The sequence below is a fragment of the Bufo gargarizans genome, chromosome 6 (assembly GCF_014858855.1).
Source record: "Bufo gargarizans isolate SCDJY-AF-19 chromosome 6, ASM1485885v1, whole genome shotgun sequence".
NCBI lineage: Eukaryota > Metazoa > Chordata > Amphibia > Anura > Bufonidae > Bufo > Bufo gargarizans.
Genome location: NC_058085.1, coordinates 139,703,062 through 139,726,268, shown reverse-complemented (window position 1 = coordinate 139,726,268; position 23,207 = coordinate 139,703,062). Strand labels below are relative to the sequence as shown.

The window sequence follows — 23,207 nt, the reverse complement described above, 5'->3', positions numbered from 1 at the left end:
ACATGGAGGCTTTATGTTGGGCGATGTCCTCATGCTCAAGACAACAACTTCCATCCAGATATCCTGAAATAAAAAGAAAAACAGTAAATTAAGATCACCAATCTTGACATACACATTCAGATATAAGGCAGGGACCCCACATGTCTATGATCATACCACCCTAAACTCAACATTCAACCCGTTGGGTTTTAAGGTCTGTAACTGGTAAATCCAGTAAAGTTCACGTTGCTTTAGCATCATTGACCAGTCACCACCCCGGCGTGGCATTGCAACCTGGTCAATGATCCTGAAACGTAAGTCCCTCTCAGTATGTTTTGCTTCCGTGAAGTGCTTTAACACTGGTAGATCCAATTTCTTTTTCCTAATGGTGTATCTGTGCTGATTCAATCTTGTTTTAACATCCCATGTGGTTTCACCCACATAGAAAAGATGACATGGGCATTCCAATAAATACACAACATACGAGGAGTCACAAGTCAGATAATGTTTGATCACATATTCGTCTCCTGTCAGTGGATGTGAAAAAGTACAAACCAGATTCCCAAAAAGTTGGGACACTATACAAATCGTGAATAAAAACTGAATGCAATGATGTGGAGGTGCCAACTTATAATATTTTATTCAGAATAGAACATAAATCACGGAACAAAAGTTTAAACTGAGAAAATGTACCATTTTAAGGGAAAAATATGTTGAATCAGAATTTCATGGTGTCAACAAATCCCCAAAAAGTTGGGACAAGGCCATTTTCACCACTGTGTGGCATCTCCCCTTCTTCTTACAACACTCAACAGACGTCTGGGGACCGAGGAGACCAGTTTCTCAAGTTTAGAAATAGGAATGCTCTCCCATTCTTGTCTAATACAGGCCTCTAACTGTTCAATCGTCTTGGGCCTTCTTTGTTGCACCTTCCTCTTTATGATGCGCCAAATGTTCTCTATAGGTGAAAGATCTGGACTGCAGACTGGCCATTTCAGTACCTGACCCTTCTCCTACGCAGCCATGATGTTGTGATTGATGCAGAATGTGGTCTGGCATTATCTTGTGGAAAAATGCAGGGTCTTCCCTGAAAGAGATGACGTCTGGATGGGAGCATATGTTGTTCTAGAACCTGAATATATTTTTCTACATTGATGGTGCCTTTCCAGACATGCAAGCTGCCCATGCCACACGCACTCATGCAACCCCATACCATCAGAGATGCAGGCTTCTGAACTGAGCATTGATAACAACTTGGGTTGTCCTTGTCCTCTTTGGTCCGGATGACATGGCGTCCCAGATTTCCAAAAAGAACTTTGAATCGTGACTCGTCTGACCACAGAACAGTCTTCCATTTTGCCACACTCAATTTTAAATGATCCCTGGCCCAGTGAAAACGCCTGAGCTTGTGGATCTTGCTTAGAAATGGCTTCTTCTTTGCACTGTAGAGTTTCAGCTGGCAACGGCGGATGGCACGGTGGATTGTGTTCACTGACAATGGTTTCTGGAAGTATTCCTGAGCCCATTCTGTGATTTCCTTTACAGTAGCATTCCTGTTTGTGGTGCAGTGTCGTTTAAGGGCCCGGAGATCACGGGCATCCAATATGGTTTTACGGCCTTGACCCTTACGCACAGAGATTGTTCCAGATTCTCTGAATCTTCGGATGATGTTATGCACAGTTGATGATGATAGATGCAAAGTCTTTGCAATTTTTCGCTGGGTAAGACCTTTCTGATATTGCTCCACTATCTTTCTGCGCAACATTGTGGGAATTGGTGATCCTCTACCCATCTTGGCTTCTGAGAGACACTGCCACTCTGAGAAGCTCTTTTTATACCCAATCATGTTGCCAATTGACCTAATTAGTGTTAATTGGTCTTCCAGCTCTTCGTTATGCTCAAATTTACTTTTTCCAGCCTCTTATTGCTACTTGTCCCAACTTTTGGGGGATTTGTTGACACCGTGAAAATTTGAATCAACGTATTTTTCCTTTAAAATGATACATTTAATCGGATTAAACGTTTGATCTGTCATCTACGTTCTATTACAAATAAAATATTGACATTTGCCATCTCCACATCATTGCATTCAGTTTTTATTCACAATTTTAGTGTCCCAACTTTTTGGGAATCCGGTTTGTAGCACCCCTCAACATAAATGGGCAAATCACACATCCATGGCAAGGAAAGCAGCCCTTCCTTGATGCACCACAATAAGTACTAAACGAGACCTTATTTGTGCCAATGTCTGCCCGCACCAACTGATCCTTAATGTTACATGTGCGCCTATAAGACATCAAAGGAGGATTGACCAGCTCAGGAATATGTTTAAAATTGCTGCCCAAAATGGGCCAGTGTCTCTTCAGAATACCACTGATCCTATCACTGAACGGTGAAACCGTGTAACAAAGGGAATGCATTTAACATCATCTACCTTTGTTACCTCTTTGTCCAGTAAGGACTTCCTGGATTGCAATAGGGCCCTCGCTATATGTTGTTGTATAAGTTTTCTGGGATAGCCTCTCCTGATAAATTTGGTTCCCATCTCTGTCAGTCTAACCACAACATCTTCTCCCCCTTGTACTATCCTCTTAACTCTAAGCAACTAACTATATGGCAATGACCTGACCATACTCCTGGGGTGACAACACAACTGTCATACCTGAGCAAAGTATCTTTATCAGTTACCTTAGTGTATAGATCAGTATACAAGTGATCACCTGATCTGCTCACTGTCACATCCAAAAACTGGATGTCCGTCTCTGAGGCAACAAGTGTAAACGTCTGGGTCAATACTATTGAGGAAGTCACCAAACTGGTTTAGTTCCCCCATAGTGCCGGTCCATAGGAGGAAGATATCGTCTATGTACCGCCCTCACCCCAGAACTAGTCTGAAGTGGTGGCTAACATAGACGTATCTCTCCTACAAGTGTGTCATAAAAATGTTAGCATAATTTGGCGCTACATTTGAACCCATTGCGGTCCCGTGTAATTGAATAAGATATTCATCCTGTAATATAAAATAATTACACGTGAGCACAATCTGTAGGAGTGTGATCAAAAACTCCCTACATTGTATGGAGTAAGATGAATCAATTAGACATCCCCTTACCGCATCAATGCCCCTGACATGTGAGATCGATGTATACAAACTAACTACATCAAAAGATGCCAAAATTACATGTGCTGGAAGATGTATTCTGCTTACTTCATTAAGGAAATGTGTGGTATCCCTTATATATGACTTGGCCCTCTGTACATACGGTGACAGAATCCTGTCTAAGAAGATGGCAACCTGAGAAAAAAGGGAACCATGCCCGACACTATGGGGCACCTACCCTACATAGCGGTATGCTTATATTAAAACTGATTTTGGAGGTGATACAGTAGTGGTGAATACAACAGTAGATCTGAGATTGTGCACCTTCTGCAGGCTTGACGTGGTATCAAAGAAAAATACTGTAGTTTACGGAAAAAGCATTTGCATATTCGGGGTAGTGAGCTTTGTCATTTACACCATGCACTTCTCCTTCTTCAGGGCTGGAGCTGGCACAGTCCATCTTGTTACTGGCTCAGCGATGAGGAATTGACATACAATGAAGCTATTAAATCTTGTTCTGATCGTGCCTCTAGAGTGGTCGTTATCCAGAACAGGTGGGCCTCATGTGATAAAGTTATATGATTCATAACACTAAACGTTTTGCTTGATGTATTTGTATGCATATAGTATGTTTATTATGTCTTAAATCCTTCTTTCTCCTTCCATAGGTTTGACCAGGCTTTTGTTAATAGTCTTCTATATGAGTCTGATGGGAAATATTACTGGACAGCGCTTCAGGATATGAATCGCACTGGAATTTTTCGCTGGTATGGTGGGGAAGAAGTGATTTACACTCACTGGAACAGAAATGAACCCGGTAGGTAACAACATCATGAGAAATCCTATTGATGCCCAAATCCCAGTGGATCACTGGTAATGGTTAGCACAGCTAGTAGTCCCTCTGCTGCTGCCACCATTACGTTGTTTTTGTAATGCTATACAGACTTCATCTTAATAATATGTTCTTCTTCAATTAGGTTACGATAAAGGGGGATGTGTTGTGTTGGCTACTGGAAGGTCTCTTGGTTTGTGGGAGGTAAAGGACTGCAATTCATTCAGATCAAAGTACATCTGTATGCAGACTCTTCTCCCAATGGTCCCTCTGTTACCTGCAGCCCGGCCCACACCTAGCGTTAATGGAAGTTGTCCTGATGACTGGAGCTCTGCACCCAATCTAAGGCATTGCTATAAGGTGAGACAGAATGAAGGCTCTCGCAAAATGGAATGATACTTGAACTGCTTAAATAACTGGATTCGAATAATTGTGAGTACAAGTACAGGGTCGGATTATCCTACCAGGGGATCCTTCAGTGACCCTACTACAAAATGCCCATCAAGCCCTACTGCCATCTGCCCCTGTCACCCTTCCACGTTGTGCCATGTATAATACTGTCTTGATAGGATGCAGGGAGAATGCAGGGCTTCATAAATTACCTCCTATGACTTTTTAGGCTAATTCACAAATATCCCATTTCAGTTACTAATGACAGACCCTCTTTTTCCCATCTAGGTCTTTCATTCAGAGAATCTGAGGGATAAAAAGACTTGGAGATCAGCTCAGCTATCTTGTCGGGAAATTGGGGCTCAGTTGCTTAGTATCTCCAGTGTTGAAGAGGAGCATTATGTTGCCCATCTACTGAACAAAATCTTTGGGTAGGTGTTAACTATTCTGTATTTTCTCCTATTTGCCCAAACTTAGAAATGTAGAGCTTTTTTTGGGGGGGGGGGGGGGGGGGGGAGTTGGTTCACGCCTTTCCAGTGGTTGTCTACAGAATGTGTGCAAATACTGAGTCCGGCCAGCCACCCCTTTGTCTGCATTGTACGGTTTCAGACTGCCATTACCCTACATGCAATATACATTAGCTGCTAGTTTGTGCCAATGAAAAATACAGGGAGTCTCTGAACTGTACCATCCCTGTATTGCATGCCCTGTTAGAGTGTATGGATATGACAGAGGAGGACCCCTCCTCAGCATTCTCCCTCAGCAAAGAAAGGCAGAGGAGCTGCTGCAACTAATGGCATCCACTGTATTGCATAATTTACTCTTCTTTTGACTGTTTTTCATGTACTCATATTCCTCAGATCAGACCCTCAATCTTCATCAAGCCCCCAATTTTTAACAGACCTCAACTCAGACCCCCAATCTTCATCAGACCTTAGATCAGACCCACAATCTCATCAGACCTCAGATTAGACCCTAATCTTTATAGACATCAGACCCCCCAAATTAGACCTTTAATCTGACTCCCAAATCGGACCTCCAATCTTCGCCAGACCTCAGATCAGAAAACAAAATAAATAAAACGTACTTCTTCTGATCTGGACGGTGCTGCCACCTGCGCTCTTCCTGCTGCTTCTGCGCACTATGTCCAGATGCTGTATGCTGTCAGTACACAGCATGGTGCAGTGCCCGGAGAAGACCAGGGAGTGATAAGTAATACCAGCGCTACCCTCACCACTTCCCTATCCTACTGTACTAATAAGCGCTCTCATAATGCACAAACGCATTGACATTTTTCCCTCACTTTTCTCTCCTATAGAGAGAACAATACGGTAAGTCTCTGTTCACACTTTTAGGCCCCATTCACACGACTGTAGTGCCACTGTACCCATATTGCAGACTGCAAACCCTGCACCATGGTGTCGACCCATTGACTTCAACGATTCGGCAATCTGCAAGATGCTGCTAAAAATATGACGTGTTCTATCTTTTGCTGTGTTGAGGCTTGGACACGGAAACACATGGAAGACCTTCACGCCGCAAGAGATAGAATATGTCCTATATTTCGCCACATCTTACGGATCGTGGACCCATTCAAGTCAGTGGGTCCACATTGTAATGTGGAGTTCAAACAGCCGGTGCCCATGTTTTGCAGACCCGCAGTTTGCAGTCTGCAACACGTACACAACGGCACCATGGTCATATGGGGCATCATTCACATTTTCAGTAAGTTTTTTTTTAGCTTTTTGAACAGAATAGCATACAAGTCTATTCTGTCCATAAAAACAAACAGAAACCTGGCCTGTTCGTGCTAAGTCCATGGGATCTATTAGGATATGTTACAAATCAGGTCATAACGCAATCATAAAATTATTCATGGACTACTCCTGGCAATGTCCACTAATCACTGTCTTAAAAGACAATGCTGTCCATTTTGGACAATGACAACCACTTTCATTTTACTGTCCACACTGTGGCATTTTATAGATCGTTATTATAGATGTTACGATCTGCTTTCTCTCAGGGAATCAGATTCTGAAGTCCATGAACAACACTGGTTTTGGATTGGCCTTAGCCGAGGAGATCCCAGTGGTGACCAAAGTTGGGTCTGGAGTGATGGACAAGGGGTAAGTGACTATAAGGATGTTTGTGTGTGCTATTTTGTCATCTTCTTTTTTTATCTTTGATCTGATTTACCAATGATTTTTGTTTAAGCTTTAATTAAAGCTGAAGAATTACTTAAGAATGAACAGCTCATGTAAGAGGAATGTTAAAGGCTATATTCAATGCTACAATACAGTAAATCTAAAATGAAAGTAGCTTGATTCAAAATCTTCAGCTCCTATGCAGATGCATATGTATGATATTGCAGTCATATTCGGTTCCAAATGTCTCCTACTTCTTGCTAAACTATAAAATTGATGTTAGCAAGATGTATTGGACAGATGGTAAGGATGGCAGCAAGGTTAGACTACACAGGGTTGGTGTGTAGTCTGTTACCATGGAGACACAACAGTCTCCTTAGAAGGTATAGATACAAAACTGTTGCAAACTTTAGAAAGTTGCTTGAGCTTTCATTTAGATTAATTTAGAACAGGGGTGGGGAACCTTTTTGTTGCCGAGGGCCATTTGGATATTTGTAACATCATTCGTGGGCCATTCCTTCTGAGGAAGCTGGTTGACCCAGAGATATGCGTGGGGTGTTGTTGTACCTATGCACCATGCCGGCCTATATCTTTTGGCGGCTTACATTTGTCCACATTTAGGACTTGGTAATCATAGGTATGTGTATTGGACGTATTACTTTGTTCTGACAGATGCTTGCAATTGTATACAATGTTTTTAACCTTTGCTTTGTGTTTTTGCGGTTTTGCTTTTTCTATTATTTTTTTTGTTTCATACTAATACCGCGTTTTGCACTATAAGGCTTCTATTTGTTTGGTGTGCCCCCTGATTGTATTCTTTGTCTTTCTTCACAACTGTCCCTGCCTTTGTCCCTTTCTCAGCCTCAGATCTCCCCCCCCCCCCCTCACCTCCATTATCTTCAAATCAGCCTCCTATGAAACCCCCAGCCTACATCAGCCTCAGATCACACCCCCATCAGACCTCCCAGCCTCAGGTTAGACCCCAATCAGACCCTCTATAGCTTCAGATCAGACCCCCAGCCTCAGTTCAGACCCCAGCCTCAGACCAGACCCAGATCAGACCCCCAGCCTCAGATCAGACCCTCATCAGTCCCTCCCCAGCCCAGCCTTAGATCAGACCCCCATAAAAACCCCCAGCTTAAGCTCAGACCCTCCTCAGACCCTCCCTAGCATTAGATCCGGCCCCCAGCCTCAGATCAGACCCTCATCAGACCCTCCCCAACCTTAGATCAGACCCCTAACAGGCCCCCAGCCTCAGATCAGCCCCCCACCCTCAGATCAGACCTCCGCAGTCTCAGATCAGACCCCCATCAGACCCTTTTCCACCCTCCATTAGCCTTAGATCAGCCCCAATCAGACCTCAAATCAGACATTTAAAATAAATAAATAAACTTCTCCATCTCTGGACGGCGCTGCCTCCTGGAAGATTCACTTTCCCTCCCTGGTCCTCTTCCCGCCGTGCTGTACTGTGACCTGGTAGCGCACAGCGTCAGGTCATAGTGCGCATCTACGTGCACTATATCCTAAAGGTGTATGTATCAGGATGCAGTGCGGGGCTGGAAGAAGGCCAGGGAAGGTGAGCACAGCCAGTGCAGTTCTCACCTTCCTGTGCCTCCCACATGCTAATGACAGCTTCCACATGAAATGATCCCGTGGGCCGGAGGTTCCCCACCCCTGATTTAAAAAGATAAAAATGCTTTTGAGTGTATATATACTTCAGTCATTGTACAGTATTAGAGATCTGAAAAGTAGAGGGTAAATGAAACAAAACATAGAACTGTATTAATTTTTTCATTATTTAACTGAACCTGTGCTATCTGTTTAATACAAGGTAGCAAAATTATTAGTGAGCTACACACTAGAGCAGGCATGCTCAACCTGCGGCCCTCCAGCTGTTGCAAAACTACAACTCTCATCATTCCCTGGCAGCCTACAGCTATCATCCTACAGAAGGGCATCGTGGGAGTTGTAGTTTTACAACAGCTGGAGGGCCACAGGTTGAGCACCCCTGCACTAGAGAGAGAGAACATGTTGAGCCTAACTTGTTGGGACTACATGTGGATGATATGATACTTTCTCCTGAATGTTGTTCTAGTCTATAAACTGGTTTACTAAGTAGGCAGCAAATATTACAAGAACTCTTGTCATCTAGTTTGTTTTTCCTTTTAGTATGCGTACCATAACTTTGACCGCAGCAATCAGGAAAATGATGACATCAGGAGATGCGCAGTGTTAGACCTTTCAACCCTGCAGTGGGTGGCTCTTGAATGTGAGTCTCAGACAGACTGGATTTGCAAGCTTCCTAAAGGTACTATTTTATGAATGAATCACTTACATATGTTTTATGTTTATTAGAAGATAATGTATTATGTTGTTGTTATTATTATTGTAAGAGTTATTAGAAACATTTCCCTGAAAGCCTATTCACTTATGAATGCATGTAACACATCTCATCTTTGGCTATTAAACAAAAGTAGCAGGATTACAAAACCATGGCTGCATTCTTAAAAGAACAGTGTTATACCTGCCTCCAGATTATGAGTGATGAGTGGAGATGATCTGCAATATCAGACACAACCCATGAAAAGGTGTGGTGCTGATCCTGGAAGAAAGTAATGACATTTTTCTAATCCTGTACAACCCCTTTAACCAATGCAGTCTAGCATTGCAGTTAAAGGGATTCTGTCACCAGGTTTGGGACTATAGAGCTGCGGACATGCACGGCTAGATCGCCGCTAGCATGTCCGCAATATATGTGTCCTATAGGGCTGTGTGGTTTTATTTTCTTTAAAAAAGGATTTTATAGATATGTAAATGAGTGTTGAATGTGTCCAAGGGGCTGTACGAATCTTACTTGTGTCCAGCCGTGCCCAGCCACGCCCGCCTGTGAAGGAGCCCAGCACCACCTATGTCTCCTCCTTTCATCAACGATAGATAGCCGTAATCTCACGATGCGCGAGCTCGCGCATGCGCAGTTCTTTCCCTGAGGCTGATGCCAGCACAGGGAAGAAACACTACTGGCACTGCGCATGCGCGAGCTCGCGCATCGCGAGATTACGGCTATCTATCGTTTATGAAAGGAGGAGACATAGGCGGTGCTGGGCACAAGTAAGGTTAGTATAGCCCCTTGGACACATTCAACACTCATTTACATATCTATAAAATTATTTTTTAAAGAAATTAAAACCACACAGCCCTATAGGACAGGTATATTGCGGACATGCTAGCGGCGATCTAGCCGTGCATGTCCGCAGCTCTATAGCCCCAAACCTGGTGACAGAATCCCTTTAACAAAGTGCAACATGACTTACACCATGATTTTTCAAACTATAACTCTCCAGGTGTTGCAGAATTACAACTCCCAGTATACCCGGACAGCTGCAAGGTTAAATAGGACTGAGCTACACATAGGCCATGTAACTGATGAACGTTATGTCATTGGCCTAGGAAGAGGCCTCAGTGCTCACCGGGGTGCCACAGCTAATCAGCGGGGGTGCTGGGAGTCTGACCACCACTGATCAGATATTGATGACCTACCCTGAGGATAGGTCATCAATATATCAATCTTTAAATCACAAGGTGGCTAATGGCTATTATCCCTTTTAATATCATTTTTTAATTTCTGCTACCTCTTTTTTTTCTAGGAACAGGTATTAAAGAGCCAGATGTTCCCAAAGGTGAGCTTTGCTTCCTTTCTTATTCTTTTTCCCATATATTATTTTTATTTCTCTTTGTGCTCTACTTCGCATTTCTTCCGTAGTTGCTGGTATAACAGAACTTTTTGCAATGTCTTCCCATCAGGAAACACAGAGTGGGTCAAATTTGAAAGTGCAGAGTATAAGTTTTTCGAGCATCGCTCCACATGGCTGCAGGCTCAGCGGATTTGCACGTGGTTTAAGGCTGAGTTGGTGTCTGTTCACAGTCAGGGAGATCTCGATTTCCTGGGGCAAAATCTACAAAAGGTACAGAAAATATAATGACCTAGAACTGGGTTCAAATGATTTGTACTTTAATGTTACTACTTAAATCTATGTTCCTACATAACAAACACGTCACAGCCAACTCCAGTGGGTAAACCAGAGCACGGAAATGGTGTGGAAACCAAATAAGCAGCAAAGAGAAGTTCCAGCTCCTGGATAAACTCACAAACTCCTTTACTGATACTTCAGAAAGTCCAAAGTTAAGGAGGAAGGACACACAGCGAGAAATGTATCAAACTGGTGTAAAGTAAAACTTGCCCATAGCAACCAATCAGATTCCACCTTTCATCTTCCAAAGGGGCTGTGAAAAATGAAAGGTGAAATCTGGGCAACTAAGCCAGTTCTACTTTACACCAGTTTGATAAACCTCCCCCACAGTGTGGAAAACAGGGAAGCCACTAACAGGTTTCGAGTGAACAACACACGCCGTTCCTGATTTGCACACGGCGCGTCCTTACCTTATCAGGATTAGTAAAGGAGTTTGTGACTTTATCCAGGAGATCTTCTATGTTCCTAGATAGGTGCAGGCAGCGTTGTTCTGAATTTGAGGGCCCACCCAGGGCATAAGCACGTTCACGTTAAGTAATTTTTTTTATCATTGCACATTCAGGTCTTTTCATTAAATGGGGTATTCTGATTACCTAAAGTTATTCCCTGACCACAGGATGACGGATAACTGTTAGATCAGGACAGCTGGGACCCCCACCGATCACGAGAACGAGGGCCTCGTACCCAGTAGAGCCCCCCTAAACAGAGTGGCCATTTGGGCATGCACTCAGCCTCTCTATTCATTTCTATGGGAGTTTCAGAGATAGCAGAATGCTATAATTCACTGTTAATTTTATTTTTGCCCTCTTGGGACTGTCCGGACTGCCCACATTCACCATACAAACCCAACACACAGAAGTTATGCCCCCTTACTGCCCCCACACAATAGTTATGCCGCCTTAGTGCCCCTTTCGTGTGATGTATGGCTCCATAGTGCCTCTTCACAGTAATTATGTTGCCTTAGTGCCCCCAAACAGTAATTATGCCCCCCTAGTGCCCCCACACAGTAATTATGCCCTCATAGTCCTCCCACACACTAGACATTCTTCTTTGGTGCCCCCACATCTCTGGACCACCCTGCCACTGCGGGCTTTGTAGCAGCTTCTACGGTGGCAGTTCTGGACATGTTCTTTATATGTCTTTCTAGTGGTGGCTCCGTTTTCTGATAGATTTACAAATCCTTTAAATAGACATAAAATGTAAATATAAAATGTTGTTACCTGAAACCACCACAAGAGGGAACTTGCTGAATACTATTTCATTATTGAGTTAAGTTTCAGTGTACAAATGTTATGCAGTGACCATGTAAGCTCTCCCTAATAGTGGCTACAGGCATAAATGGGGTTCTCCAGCAACTTCTAGAATGTGAGCAGGACTGGTTGCCTCCATTTGCGAAGCTGAGCAGGAAGACAGAGCCTCACTACATTCTGGCACTTTTATATACTACCTATTGATGGGTTGTCCTGTAAGGCTGCTCAGTCATGATGGCATTTTGTAGACAGTGTAGTGAGGCCTCAACGCTCAGCCCCCTAGGCAGCTTTGCAAGTCCTGGCAACCAGTCCTGCTCATATGCTAGGACAGGCGGCTATTATAGAGCTGGAGAGCCCCTTTAAATAGTTTTTTCAGGGATTCAGGATAGGTCATCAATATCAGATTGGACTAGCACCCGGCACCCCACTGTTCATCTGTATAGGCCAATCACTGGTGCCAAAAATGATACAGTAGACAGAGCAAGGACCAGAGGGTTCCACCCACCGTGTATTAGCTGTGTTGGGGTACTGCAGCTCAGCTGAATGGGAGCTGAACTGCAGTAGGTTAGCGCTGGAAACTACACAGTGGACAGAGCCTTCCATCCACTGTAAAGCTTCCAGCACTGACAGTTGCCCGAAACAGCTGATCGGACTACATCTATGACTGAGATATGATTTATGTATGCCTTTATGCCTTTAATGTGTACTGTCCTGTTTTCTATTGACATGTGCGGATTTTATTCTCATTTCTCTGTCTTGTTTTTTAAAAGTTCTCCCGGGGACAGGACCAGCACTGGTGGATTGGGCTACACACTTATGAAAACGATGCAAGATTTAGGTAAATATTTTTTTCATGTGTAAAGAGTTTATACAGTTTCCATTGTCTGCTATGGAAGCTGTAATCATCTCTTTGTGCTGAGCTCCCCCTAGTGGTGGCTGAAAGAAAATACAATGTTTCCGCTTCGAGAACAAAAGGATTTCAATGCTGGTCCCAACCCCCTGGCCCCCATAGCAGATGCATGGTCCGCCTCCATTTAAAGTATGCCACTGATTATTAGCCCAAAATGAGTAGACGGCTCCATAGTCTTTAAGTTTTCATTGTACGCTGCAGTGTGGTAATGTTATGCTAAGGGTGTCGGGTGTCGGATCCAGCGGAACAGCAGACAAGGGTCTGAATGTTGCAGTCTTCATCAGATCATGAACTGGCCTTTTACGTTTTTATAATCTTGTTTCTATTTTTTTTCAGATGGTCAGACAGGTCTGTGCTCAATTTTGTAAATTGGGCTCAAGGACGGCCAGGTCGCATTACTAGAGAGAAGAAATGTGTATACACAATGGCCAACCGTGGTAAGTAAGGGTGTAACACTCCTTGTGTGACACACATGTGTATAAAATAATCTGTTACCATATACTATAATGTGACTATATTGAAAGCTAGTCTATGGGTATACTGAACAATATACGGCCAATCAAATTTAGCTGTCATCCTTTAGAGAAGTCAGATATAAATTTTTCATAAATGATATTCCTGAACCGAACCAGTCGAGAACACAATGACATGACATTAGATGCTGAACGCACATGCAGTGTTATGTGCTGTAAAAATATCCAAAACCAATAAATACATCCATACATATAGTATATGTGTAAGATTGTACTTAATAAACTTTATTTATATAGCGCCACCATATTCCACAGCGCTGACCTTCGGTCAAAGAAAAAAAGGCCATTATAATGTCCAAAAATGTCCAACATATCACTGACACGCAGGATTATGTTTCTAAAACAGAATGGGGTGATCAGAAATGCATCACTGCCCTGCCCTATATCTGTAAAAGGAGCAACGGATCGGCAACGCCACTACCCACCCTACCACCTCTACCATCACCCAATGCTGGAGGATGCCCGAAGGGCTGGCTGCCATTTCTGAACAAGGTGAGTTATGGAGAACATGAAACCACATGGTTCTCTGTCAGTCTAGTCTAGTGGTTGTCATCTCGCCTTCCCAGTAACAAATCTAATTAAGGAATGACTGGATTTTGAAGATGACAGAAGTGGAAGACACAAGAACTTTCACTGAATCAATCTTTGCCTTGTTTTTATGGTGTGCTTTATATTCCAACTGTAAATGTGTCCCATCTTAGTGCTCATTTGTTGACCATATCCATTGCAGTGTTTTGGAGTGAGGGCAGACAGTAAGGTTGACATCAAGACGTGGCAACAGGCTCGAGATTCCTGCAAAATTCTTTCTGCTGAAATTGCCACAATTGACAACTACTTGGAACAAGGTAAATAGCTCTTTGCTTGTCAAGCAAGTGAGTTCATTGCTCGGGACTTCTAAACAGGTCTTAACAAATATATTTTTCTTTTTCGTCAGCTTTCATTACATCCATTCTTCCAAATATTACCACTGACCTTTGGATTGGCCTTCATAATGGTCGACAAAGATTCCAGTGGGAGGAAGGCCAGCCATTGTCTTATGTGAATTGGGCTCCAGGTGCCCCATCCAGACAGAGCGCATCCAATGGCAAGATGGTCAGCACTATTTTCTTTTCTATTGTGTCTACAGATGGTAGTATGAGATGCAGTATTGTCCATGGAAAGCCTTCTCATGACATGGGTTTTCTCACCATCAGAAGTGATGGCATAATCCTAGGATATATATTTACCTCCAAATCGGTCAGGGCCTGACTTCTTGGACTCCCACCGCTCCTCAGGATTGGCACTGCAGCTTCACAATAGCATCACAGTTCCACTTGAATGGAACTATGCTGTAGTTTCCATCACAGCAGGTGACCAGAGCACCAATATGCAGAGAAAACCTGAAGGAGTCTTGGTTCTCTAGAATATTGAGGTCCAAGAAGTCACACGTCTTAATTTTATGGCAAATCCATGCAATGTTATAACATTATAATATGGTAATAAACATTTTAAAGTTTTTGATATACATTTGGTGGTTTCCCCCACCAATCACTAGAATGATGAGAGAAAAGCGCTCGCATATCATGCTCTGTTTCCCCACTGCAGAAGAAGAAACAAGATGGATTTAATAGAAAGTCTAAAGGCCCGTCTCCATTCAGTCTCCTGCAGTGAGGAGAGAGAGCATGAAATGTGAGTGCTTTTCCCTTCTCGTTCTAGGAATCAGCACTCCGATCACCAGTGATCAAAACTTTTAATATGTCTCTATGACATATCAAAAGTTTTGTGAAAACTTAGTGACCCTTTAACTGTGACAACCAATATTGGGATTAGAAGCTGGCAAAACATAAATGCATTTGTACATGTGGTACTAGATATCTTCTTAATGTGTTTGCAATGTCTTTTATGTGCAGATTAGCTGTGCCGCAGTATGGCATGGTTCACCACCTCTGTTTACCGGACGATGGGAAGACAAACTCTGTCTGGAAAAGTATGGCTACATCTGCCAGATAAACAAAGGTTTGAACTAGTTATTACCTGTTAATGAAATGAAGCATAGAGGTGTATGCTGTAAGTAAACATATCCCTCTCTTTGCAGTGGCCGCTCTCAGCCCTCCTGCAGAGCCATTTCCATTTCCAACTGGCTCTACTCTGCGCTACAGGAACAATTCTTACCTGATTCTGCAAAAACCAATGACTTGGTCAGATGCCCGACTCCTGTGTGAGACTCGCAACGCTACCTTGGCCAGTATCATCGATCCATTCCAACAGGCTTATTTGACCTTGGCAGCCGTCGGTCAGAAAACCCCTCTGTGGATTGGGCTATCAAATGAAGATGTAAATAAACCTATGTATCATGGATTTAGATTTAGTTCCTGTATTTATGTACATCCCAAATTACTGCATATACTTAAGTGACTACATTTAATAAATCACATGGGTCTCTTGTTCTATTTGCTCTTAAAGGGGTTGCCCGCGCCTTTTATATTGATGAGCTGTCCTCCGGATAGGCCATCAATAACCATAATTGGCTAGGGTCCAACACCTGCACCCCTGTCCGTTTAGTTGCAATGACAAAGCTACTGCAGAACTGCTGATCGGCAGGGATGCGGGTGTTGGACCCTAGTCAATCAGATATTGATGGCCTATCCTGCGGATAGGCCATCAGTAGTAAAAATGTTAGAAGACCCCTTTAAAAGGTCACTGAGTTTTCAAAATATGTTTGATATGTCATAGAGGAATATCCAAAGCTTTGATTGGTTGGGGTCTGAGTGCCGAGACCCACACCGATCACTAGAACGAGCAGAGGAGAAGCACTTGCAAAGCGCACTCTCTCCTCACTGACTCTCTCCTCCCTGACGGGCTCAATAGAAGTCTATGGGCCCATTTCAGTTCCGTCCTCTGCATCATGCTATGTGAGCTCTTCTCATTCTAGGGATCGGTGGGGTTCTTATTAGCACTCAGACCCCCACCAATCAAAACTTCTGATATTCCTCTATCTCTCTATAACATATCAAAAGTTTTTGGAAAAGTCATTGACCCTTTAATTAAGGGTCAGTTCACACAGAATTTGCAGTGTACAGTATACAGTATAGCCATACACTGACAAAATTCTGTGCAGACGTATTTCTTAATATCTTGATAATGGTCAAAGCAGAATTTTTCTGTAACTACTACTAGGGGACGCATACTAACTCACTGCATACAGTTCTATTATGGTGTACAGAACTTTATATCTAACTTGGTCTATCCAGGGAATTTGGATCCCTACATCAGAAAAACAATACTCCAACTGTTTAAAGAGATCTTCCGTGATTTTGACACTGATGACCTTACCCTAGGATAGGTCATCATTATCTGATCAGTGCGGGTCTAACACCTGGGACCCCGCCGATCAGCAGAAGGCAGATGTGGTGGCCTTCTCTATGCTTACCAAGCACAGTGCCGTACATATTATAGCGGCTGTGCTTCGTATGGCGCTCAGCTCAAAGTCCGTGCTTGGTGAGCTGCGAGAAGGAGCTCACAGGAGCGCCACAGCCTTCTCATACAGCTGATCGTCAGGGGTCCCAGGAGTTAGACCCCGACCAATGAGATACTAATGACCTATCCTAGTATCAGTATCAAAATCATGGAAAACCCCTTTAAGGATGTTTTCAGTATATGTGAACTTATTGTATTGTCTCTCTATGTTTATTATAGGGTAGTCGAACATACTCTTGGCTCACAAATGATGGGTTATCGTACACCAACTGGAAAGAAGGAGAACCCCAGTATATAAGTAGCTGTGTGTATATGGATGAGCAGGGAACATGGAGCCTGGCCAATTGTGCTCACAAATTGCCTGGAGCTATCTGTAGCTTCAATACTCGTGAGTTTTCCTTTTTTTACGTTATCACTCTATTTTAGTGTTTTATTGTTATAATTTATTTTTTGCTAGTTACAACAAGGAAGGTGTATGTAAGGGCACAATAGGTGAACTAGGCTGGAAGCTAAAGAATTATCTATTATCCTAGTGTCCTCACATTCTCTTTTTCTGGACAGCATCATCCAAACCTCACAAGTGGAGCTTGAATAGCACTTGCCCTAACTCAATAGGTGACTCTGATTGGATCGCATTCCGTGACTACTGCTACTCCTTCCACATGGAGGTTAATGTGGGTCAGAAGGATGCAGCCAAGAGATGCCAGAAAGGTAATTGGTCATTTATACTTCCAGTCTCTCAAGTATTTGAAATATTTACCTACACTGAGCATCACCACATCCGTTATATCTATTTTTGTTAGACATGGATCTGTCAATATCTAAGGTAATATACTGTATGTTATTTCCAGATAATTATTTCTAAATCCTTGCAGAGGCTTACAAAATCCCTTTGGCTCTGAACCACAAAGCTGTAGGCACTCCAACTGCTGTTTTATGGTATCTCTGCATGGCACTCTCCCCTGTTCTTCTAGAGAAGAATACTTCCATAGAACAGAATTTCGAGAATCTAGAGAAAGTTTCTAGAGTCCAGTAGATCTCAGTGACATTATTGTATAGGATTGTTAGAGTGGTGTAGTGAATTGCTGTTTACTGTCTTACAGTCGGAGGCGAGGTGCTGACCATTGTTGATGAGACGGAAAACTTATTTGTATGGGAGCACCTGCAGACATATGAGAGTCAGTCCAAGGGGGCCTGGCTTGGCATGTCCTTCAGCATCAAAGGTATGAGTCTTTTAAGTATCCTATACTGTAACTCTAACCAGGAAAGTAGTAGGAGGAAGAAGGGGACTTGACATCAGCACTGCCTCGATCCACACAGAGGTAAATTGAAATGCTTTATTAGGACACTCACAACAAATTTCGGGACCGGACTAGTCCCTTTCTTATGTACACCAATATATTGGTGATTACCTGACAAAGGGACGGGTGCAGTCCTGAAATGTATTGTAGGTGTACCAATAAAGCCTTTTAACTTACTACTGTCTGGATCGAGGTGGCAGCCCAGTCAAGTAGCTTCTTCATCCTACTAATTTCCTGACTGCATCCAGACCACCCTTGGGTCCTGGTGTGGATCGCAAGCTGCACCTTGGGATTTGACTGAAAGCCTTCTAGGTTGTTGTGTCCTCTATGCAGCTGACTCAGTTGAGCGGCCTGGTTGACTGTTTATCTCCTCCCATTGCACCTACGGTCTATGTTGCACCCTCCCTTGCAGTCTTAAATGTGAATTTTGTGAATGTAGGGATGGAAAGATACATCTTAGTGCCAAGAAGAAAAGATGCATGTCTATGTACCTTCCTATTTTATTTAAGGATACTTAGTTATGCAGCTGACCATGTCTACTGTCAGAAGTCTAGAAGTGATGATGGTCAATGTAGCCAGTGAAGCAGTTGATCCAGATGCTGAAGCAGCCACACAACAGAAACTGCCTTCAGTGTCATATAATTTCTTATGCAACCAGACCAGTGACATCTCGCACTTCTGGCCAGAGATGCAGTCAGCTGCATAACTAGAGATACCCTAAAATAACATTATTGCGCAGCTTTCAGTAGGTGCCTTGGAGAACAGCTCTGTAAATCTTACTGACTAATTTGGACCTGTGTGCCTTTGTCTTTTGCTATTGCAGAAGGTTCCCTTGTATGGAATGATAACACTCCAGTAAATTACTCCAATTGGGGAAGACAAGACTCAGGTCCCAGTCTACTGAGCCCAAACTCTTGCTACTGGATTGAAGGGAGCAATGGAGTGTGGAGCCTGGGTTCCTGCACCAACATCAGCAAGGGGGTAATTTGCAAATTATCTAGAGGTAAGCTAAATGTTTTATTACTACAGAGCTCATGAAGGCCTGATTTGTCTGTCTACTCAATTGGACCATCCATTTTGGGGACTGCTGATGGGTGCTTCTGACTGTTATCAATTAAAACAGATTAGGGGCTCAATACTGGAAAAAACGCATCAGTTTTATCCCAATGCATTCTAAATGGAAAGCAATCCATCTTACCTTATCTCTGTGTAGCCTCCAATCTTTGTTTTGGCTCACAATCACTGGTGTGTGAACTAGGCCTTACCCCAAGCAGAGAACAGCTTTAAACAGTATTACTCTTTGGAAGTCCAACAGCTCTTAAATTTTAGCCCAAACCACAGATTACAACAGATAGTTGGGGTATCATCAGTGAGAACCCTGTTATCAAGTTATTGACCCTTCTAAGAAAAATGGATTATCCATGATGAGAAGCTAAAACATACATCCAAAATGACCTGCATAAATGTTGAGTCAATGTAATGGATCTAAAAAATTCTGCACCACAATTTTTCTCTAATAGACCTGGAGCAAATCTTATACTCATTGTTATACCTGGTGCAAATGCTTTTATGTATAATAATCAGAGACATATTTTGTGCAAAGTATATAATGTATTTAGCAATTATTTAACCTGCTAATTAAGCAGGAAATAATTAGTGATAAGCGGAATATTTTGTAGAATATTCATCATATATTTGCGAGTTTGCTATTATTTTCTTGATTGCGAAAATCGGCAAAGTAATATTTGCGTAATGCGCGCGCAGTACAGGCGTGGGTCACTTTCGCTACATTTTCCAAGCTGCTAGAATTTTCCTGAGACTGGAGAAAATGGTTGATAGATTGCTCCAATATATTCGTGATAGGGCTAATCAGCAAATAATTTTGGCCCAATACATGAAACTTCCCATTTTAGCAGGTCTGACTACATATTACTGATTGGTGCACTAAGTATTGTAGTGACATCATAGCACTATGTCTGTAGCATGTATGTACGGACAGCAGAGAAACAGTAATTCCTATCACACTACCTAACACCCTGCACTGGAACCTATCAGCTACACTATATCAGGATCTAACCTACACTGACTATCTCCCACTAACTATCTGTGTACATATATATATATATATATATATATATATATATATAGTTAAGATATCTAACTATCCATCTAATGCTGTGTGGAAAGCACAGAACACAGCAATGACACTGCTCTCTCTCTCTCAGAACTTTAAAAAACTGCAGAAAATGGCTGCTGGGGAGTTTCTTATATAGTAAGGGGTAGGAAACTTTCCTATTGGTTGCTAGGGATGTTGCTAAGCTCAGACATTGCAGCCTTCTCATTGGCCCACAAGCAAGAAGCATGGAGGGATTATGGGTTCAGATGAAAAAAGAAATCTACAATTTTCGAAAATAAGAATACCAGTATATATCACTATATTCTAAATATTTGCAAATTCTCAAAGTGCCAATATTCACAATTAATATTCTCTATTTGAATATTCGCGCCCAACACTAGAAATAATCAGTGTCTTCTGTATCACTTTTTAGCAGAAGAAACCAAATTGGACAGATCTGGTAAGTAATATATCTGCTTGATCACAATGCATAGACACATTAAAGTAAAAGTTCAGATGTTGTCGCTAATTTCCTAAGAAAGTTGCACACCGTAAGCTGTACATAAAGTATATTTTATTCGACCAGCACAATGTTATTCATATCTCCACCCTCATTACACTGCTCCATATAATGGTAAGAAAGTATAAGCGTAATTCTGTAAAAATCTCCACATGCCACGTGGTAAAGTCCACACATTGTCCAGCACCAGGTTCAGGATCGTGTGTGGACTTTACAACATGGCATGTGGTAGGTGCTGGTGTCTCAATATGTGATGCTTATATATGTTTGTTAGAATTATTGTCGTGACTGCGACCCCACATTTTTATGTATAATTTGCTGACCATGTTAAGTCCATGTCACATTGGTTGCTTTTAACTGGTGTTTTGAAGAAAAAAAAAGATTTTGTACAGCTGCGAATTAATAAACATAGTATAATTGATATTCTGTATATTGCAACAAGAGAGAAATGTGTTGCACATTCGTTAAGTGATAGGGGCAGGTAGTAAATCCAGATGTCTAACTAGTTTTTTATCCTTGCAGTTCTACCACCGCACAGCACTGCAGTGGCGGTTGTAGTGCTCTCCACCTTCGCACTGTGTATCTTAATCGTTGTCATCATCTACCTGTACCGCCGCAGGAAGCTCGCAGCTCAGCAAGGAGCTTTCGAGAGTGCCAGATACAGCCGCACCAGTACCGGCCCAGATGGATCAATCGACAAAAACATTCTGGTGTCGGATATGGAAATGAATGAACAACAAGATTAATAAAGAGGGAGAACAGCCATCAGGAAAAAAAAACTTTTCATTTTTTCAACCACTGAGGTGGTGTTTGATAACAGAGGGTGCAGGATGCCCCCTTCCGAAATTGAATGTGTACATTGTCAGTGTTATTTGGGGGCTGTTGAGCATTGCTGAGCAATGTATTGCAAGTTACTCCGACATCAAGAAGCCATAATTATGGGCAAGAACCCTGAAAACAGTCCCCTTGTGCCATCTCATATCACCCCACATAGGAAATCTAGCTCAAGATGCGTTCACTCTTAGAAGCAAAAGACAATAAATATGGGGTATTGGGGTAAGTCTCACTGGCAGTGTACATGTGTACTGTTAGCTTAGGACCAAAATGACTGCCATATTGCTCTCTATATCATTTTGTAAATTCTCTGTATTTCTTCTCGTCTGTTTACTCTGCCTGTGACATGTCATTATCCAGTAGATTATTCTCTTTATCGTAAGCTTTTTTTTTTGTAAAATACAGACCAAAAATGTGCCTGGTGCCCGTGCTGGGTGGGAAATTTTATACTACACTTTGCCAGCAATTGTATTAAATTGCTCATAGAAGCTAAGAGTGAACGCACCTTGATAAAAGCTCATCTCACAAACCAAATGAAGTGTCTCAGGTGGTGTACGGAGCATGTAGGTTATCTCCTCTCTGCGGTGATGCCATGGCGAGAGAGAGAACGTTTTTCCCCAATACCTCCATCTCCCATTCATGTGCCAATGTTTGGACATCTTCTGGAACAAAGGATCGACATAGTCCAGGGTCCCATATGCAAGAGCACTATGTGCTAAATTCCAGGGGCTTTAGACATAAAGAGGACTATATATGTATGCCCATATGTCCAGGCCTGGCATATAGGTATATGGCCAATGACAATAAACGTGAACGCAATTACTTGTAATATTATCTCTTATTTGTTTGATGCGTGGGTGAATTTATATCCTGTTGCTTTAGGTCTTGTGTCAGCAATGTGACTCACACTTTGCAACATTTTTGTCTCTTCTGGCGAGACAGTGAATCATTTCATCTGAGTATAAATGACCACATAAACATGCTGAAAACTGAATTTACAGCTTTATGTTGAACAGAAATGGATAATACTTTGTCTTAATTTAGCACACAATATTAAATAGAATTACCAAGAAAATAGAAATTCCACAATTCAATACAAGACGCAGTCGGATGTTCATGTTTCACAAGCCACATATCATTCACAACAGTACATTGTTATGTACATAATTAGAATAATTATTCTAACATATATACCATAACAACAGCTTGTGATGGTTTCTAGGCAGCAGATCTGCCTAGAACAGCCCCATTGAAGTGAATGGGTCCGGATTCAGTGCAGGTGCAATGCGTTCACCTGCACGGAAAACTCGCCCGTGTGAAAGAGGCCTTATAAGGGTGCCTTCACACGCTACGGATTTCGTTGCAGAAATTTCTGAGACTGAAAATCAGTTCCATTCATTGCTGAAATTTCTGCAACAAAATCCTCAGCGTGTGAAGGCACCAAAAAGTTCTGCCTTGTAGATACAACATCATCAGTGACCTTGCCTCTCAGGGCGGTCTTCTGCTCATTATTCTGAACCCTGCCAGCTAGACGTGACATCAGCAATGATTAGGGCTCATTCACACGAATGTGTGAAGCCCGTGCCGTGGACCGCAAATTTCAGTCCAAAATGCACGAGACCGTCCGTGGGACAGGCACATGGGGATCGCAGACCCATTCACTTGAATGGGTTTGCGATCCTTTCGTTCCGCAAAAAGATAGAGCAAGTTCTATCTTTTTGCGGTGCGGAAGCACGGAACGGAACCCCAGAAAGCACTCCGTAGTGCTTCCATAGTGTTCTGCATCTCCGGATTTGCCATTGAAATGAATCAAT

The 23,207-nt window shown here is 42.5% G+C and overlaps 1 protein-coding gene across 1 annotated transcript in view; it reads left to right on the top strand.

Annotated features, from left to right (window-relative positions):
- Positions 1-22,348, top strand: part of LOC122942053 (C-type mannose receptor 2-like) — a 37,906-nt gene extending 15,558 nt beyond the window's left edge. The window contains exons 5-25 of the mRNA XM_044299547.1: positions 3,518-3,633; positions 3,748-3,896; positions 4,057-4,271; positions 4,590-4,732; positions 6,325-6,427; positions 8,615-8,753; positions 10,090-10,122; positions 10,247-10,407; positions 12,494-12,561; positions 12,970-13,070; positions 13,513-13,658; positions 13,897-14,011; positions 14,101-14,258; positions 15,056-15,161; positions 15,241-15,479; positions 16,842-17,010; positions 17,184-17,333; positions 17,726-17,845; positions 18,747-18,926; positions 20,473-20,499; positions 21,082-22,348. Coding sequence (XP_044155482.1) covers positions 3,518-3,633; positions 3,748-3,896; positions 4,057-4,271; positions 4,590-4,732; positions 6,325-6,427; positions 8,615-8,753; positions 10,090-10,122; positions 10,247-10,407; positions 12,494-12,561; positions 12,970-13,070; positions 13,513-13,658; positions 13,897-14,011; positions 14,101-14,258; positions 15,056-15,161; positions 15,241-15,479; positions 16,842-17,010; positions 17,184-17,333; positions 17,726-17,845; positions 18,747-18,926; positions 20,473-20,499; positions 21,082-21,305 — 2,862 coding nt within the window. The 3' untranslated portion in view covers positions 21,306-22,348. The remainder of the gene's footprint in view (positions 1-3,517; positions 3,634-3,747; positions 3,897-4,056; positions 4,272-4,589; positions 4,733-6,324; positions 6,428-8,614; positions 8,754-10,089; positions 10,123-10,246; positions 10,408-12,493; positions 12,562-12,969; positions 13,071-13,512; positions 13,659-13,896; positions 14,012-14,100; positions 14,259-15,055; positions 15,162-15,240; positions 15,480-16,841; positions 17,011-17,183; positions 17,334-17,725; positions 17,846-18,746; positions 18,927-20,472; positions 20,500-21,081) is intronic.
- Positions 22,349-23,207: the final 859 nt, after the last annotated feature.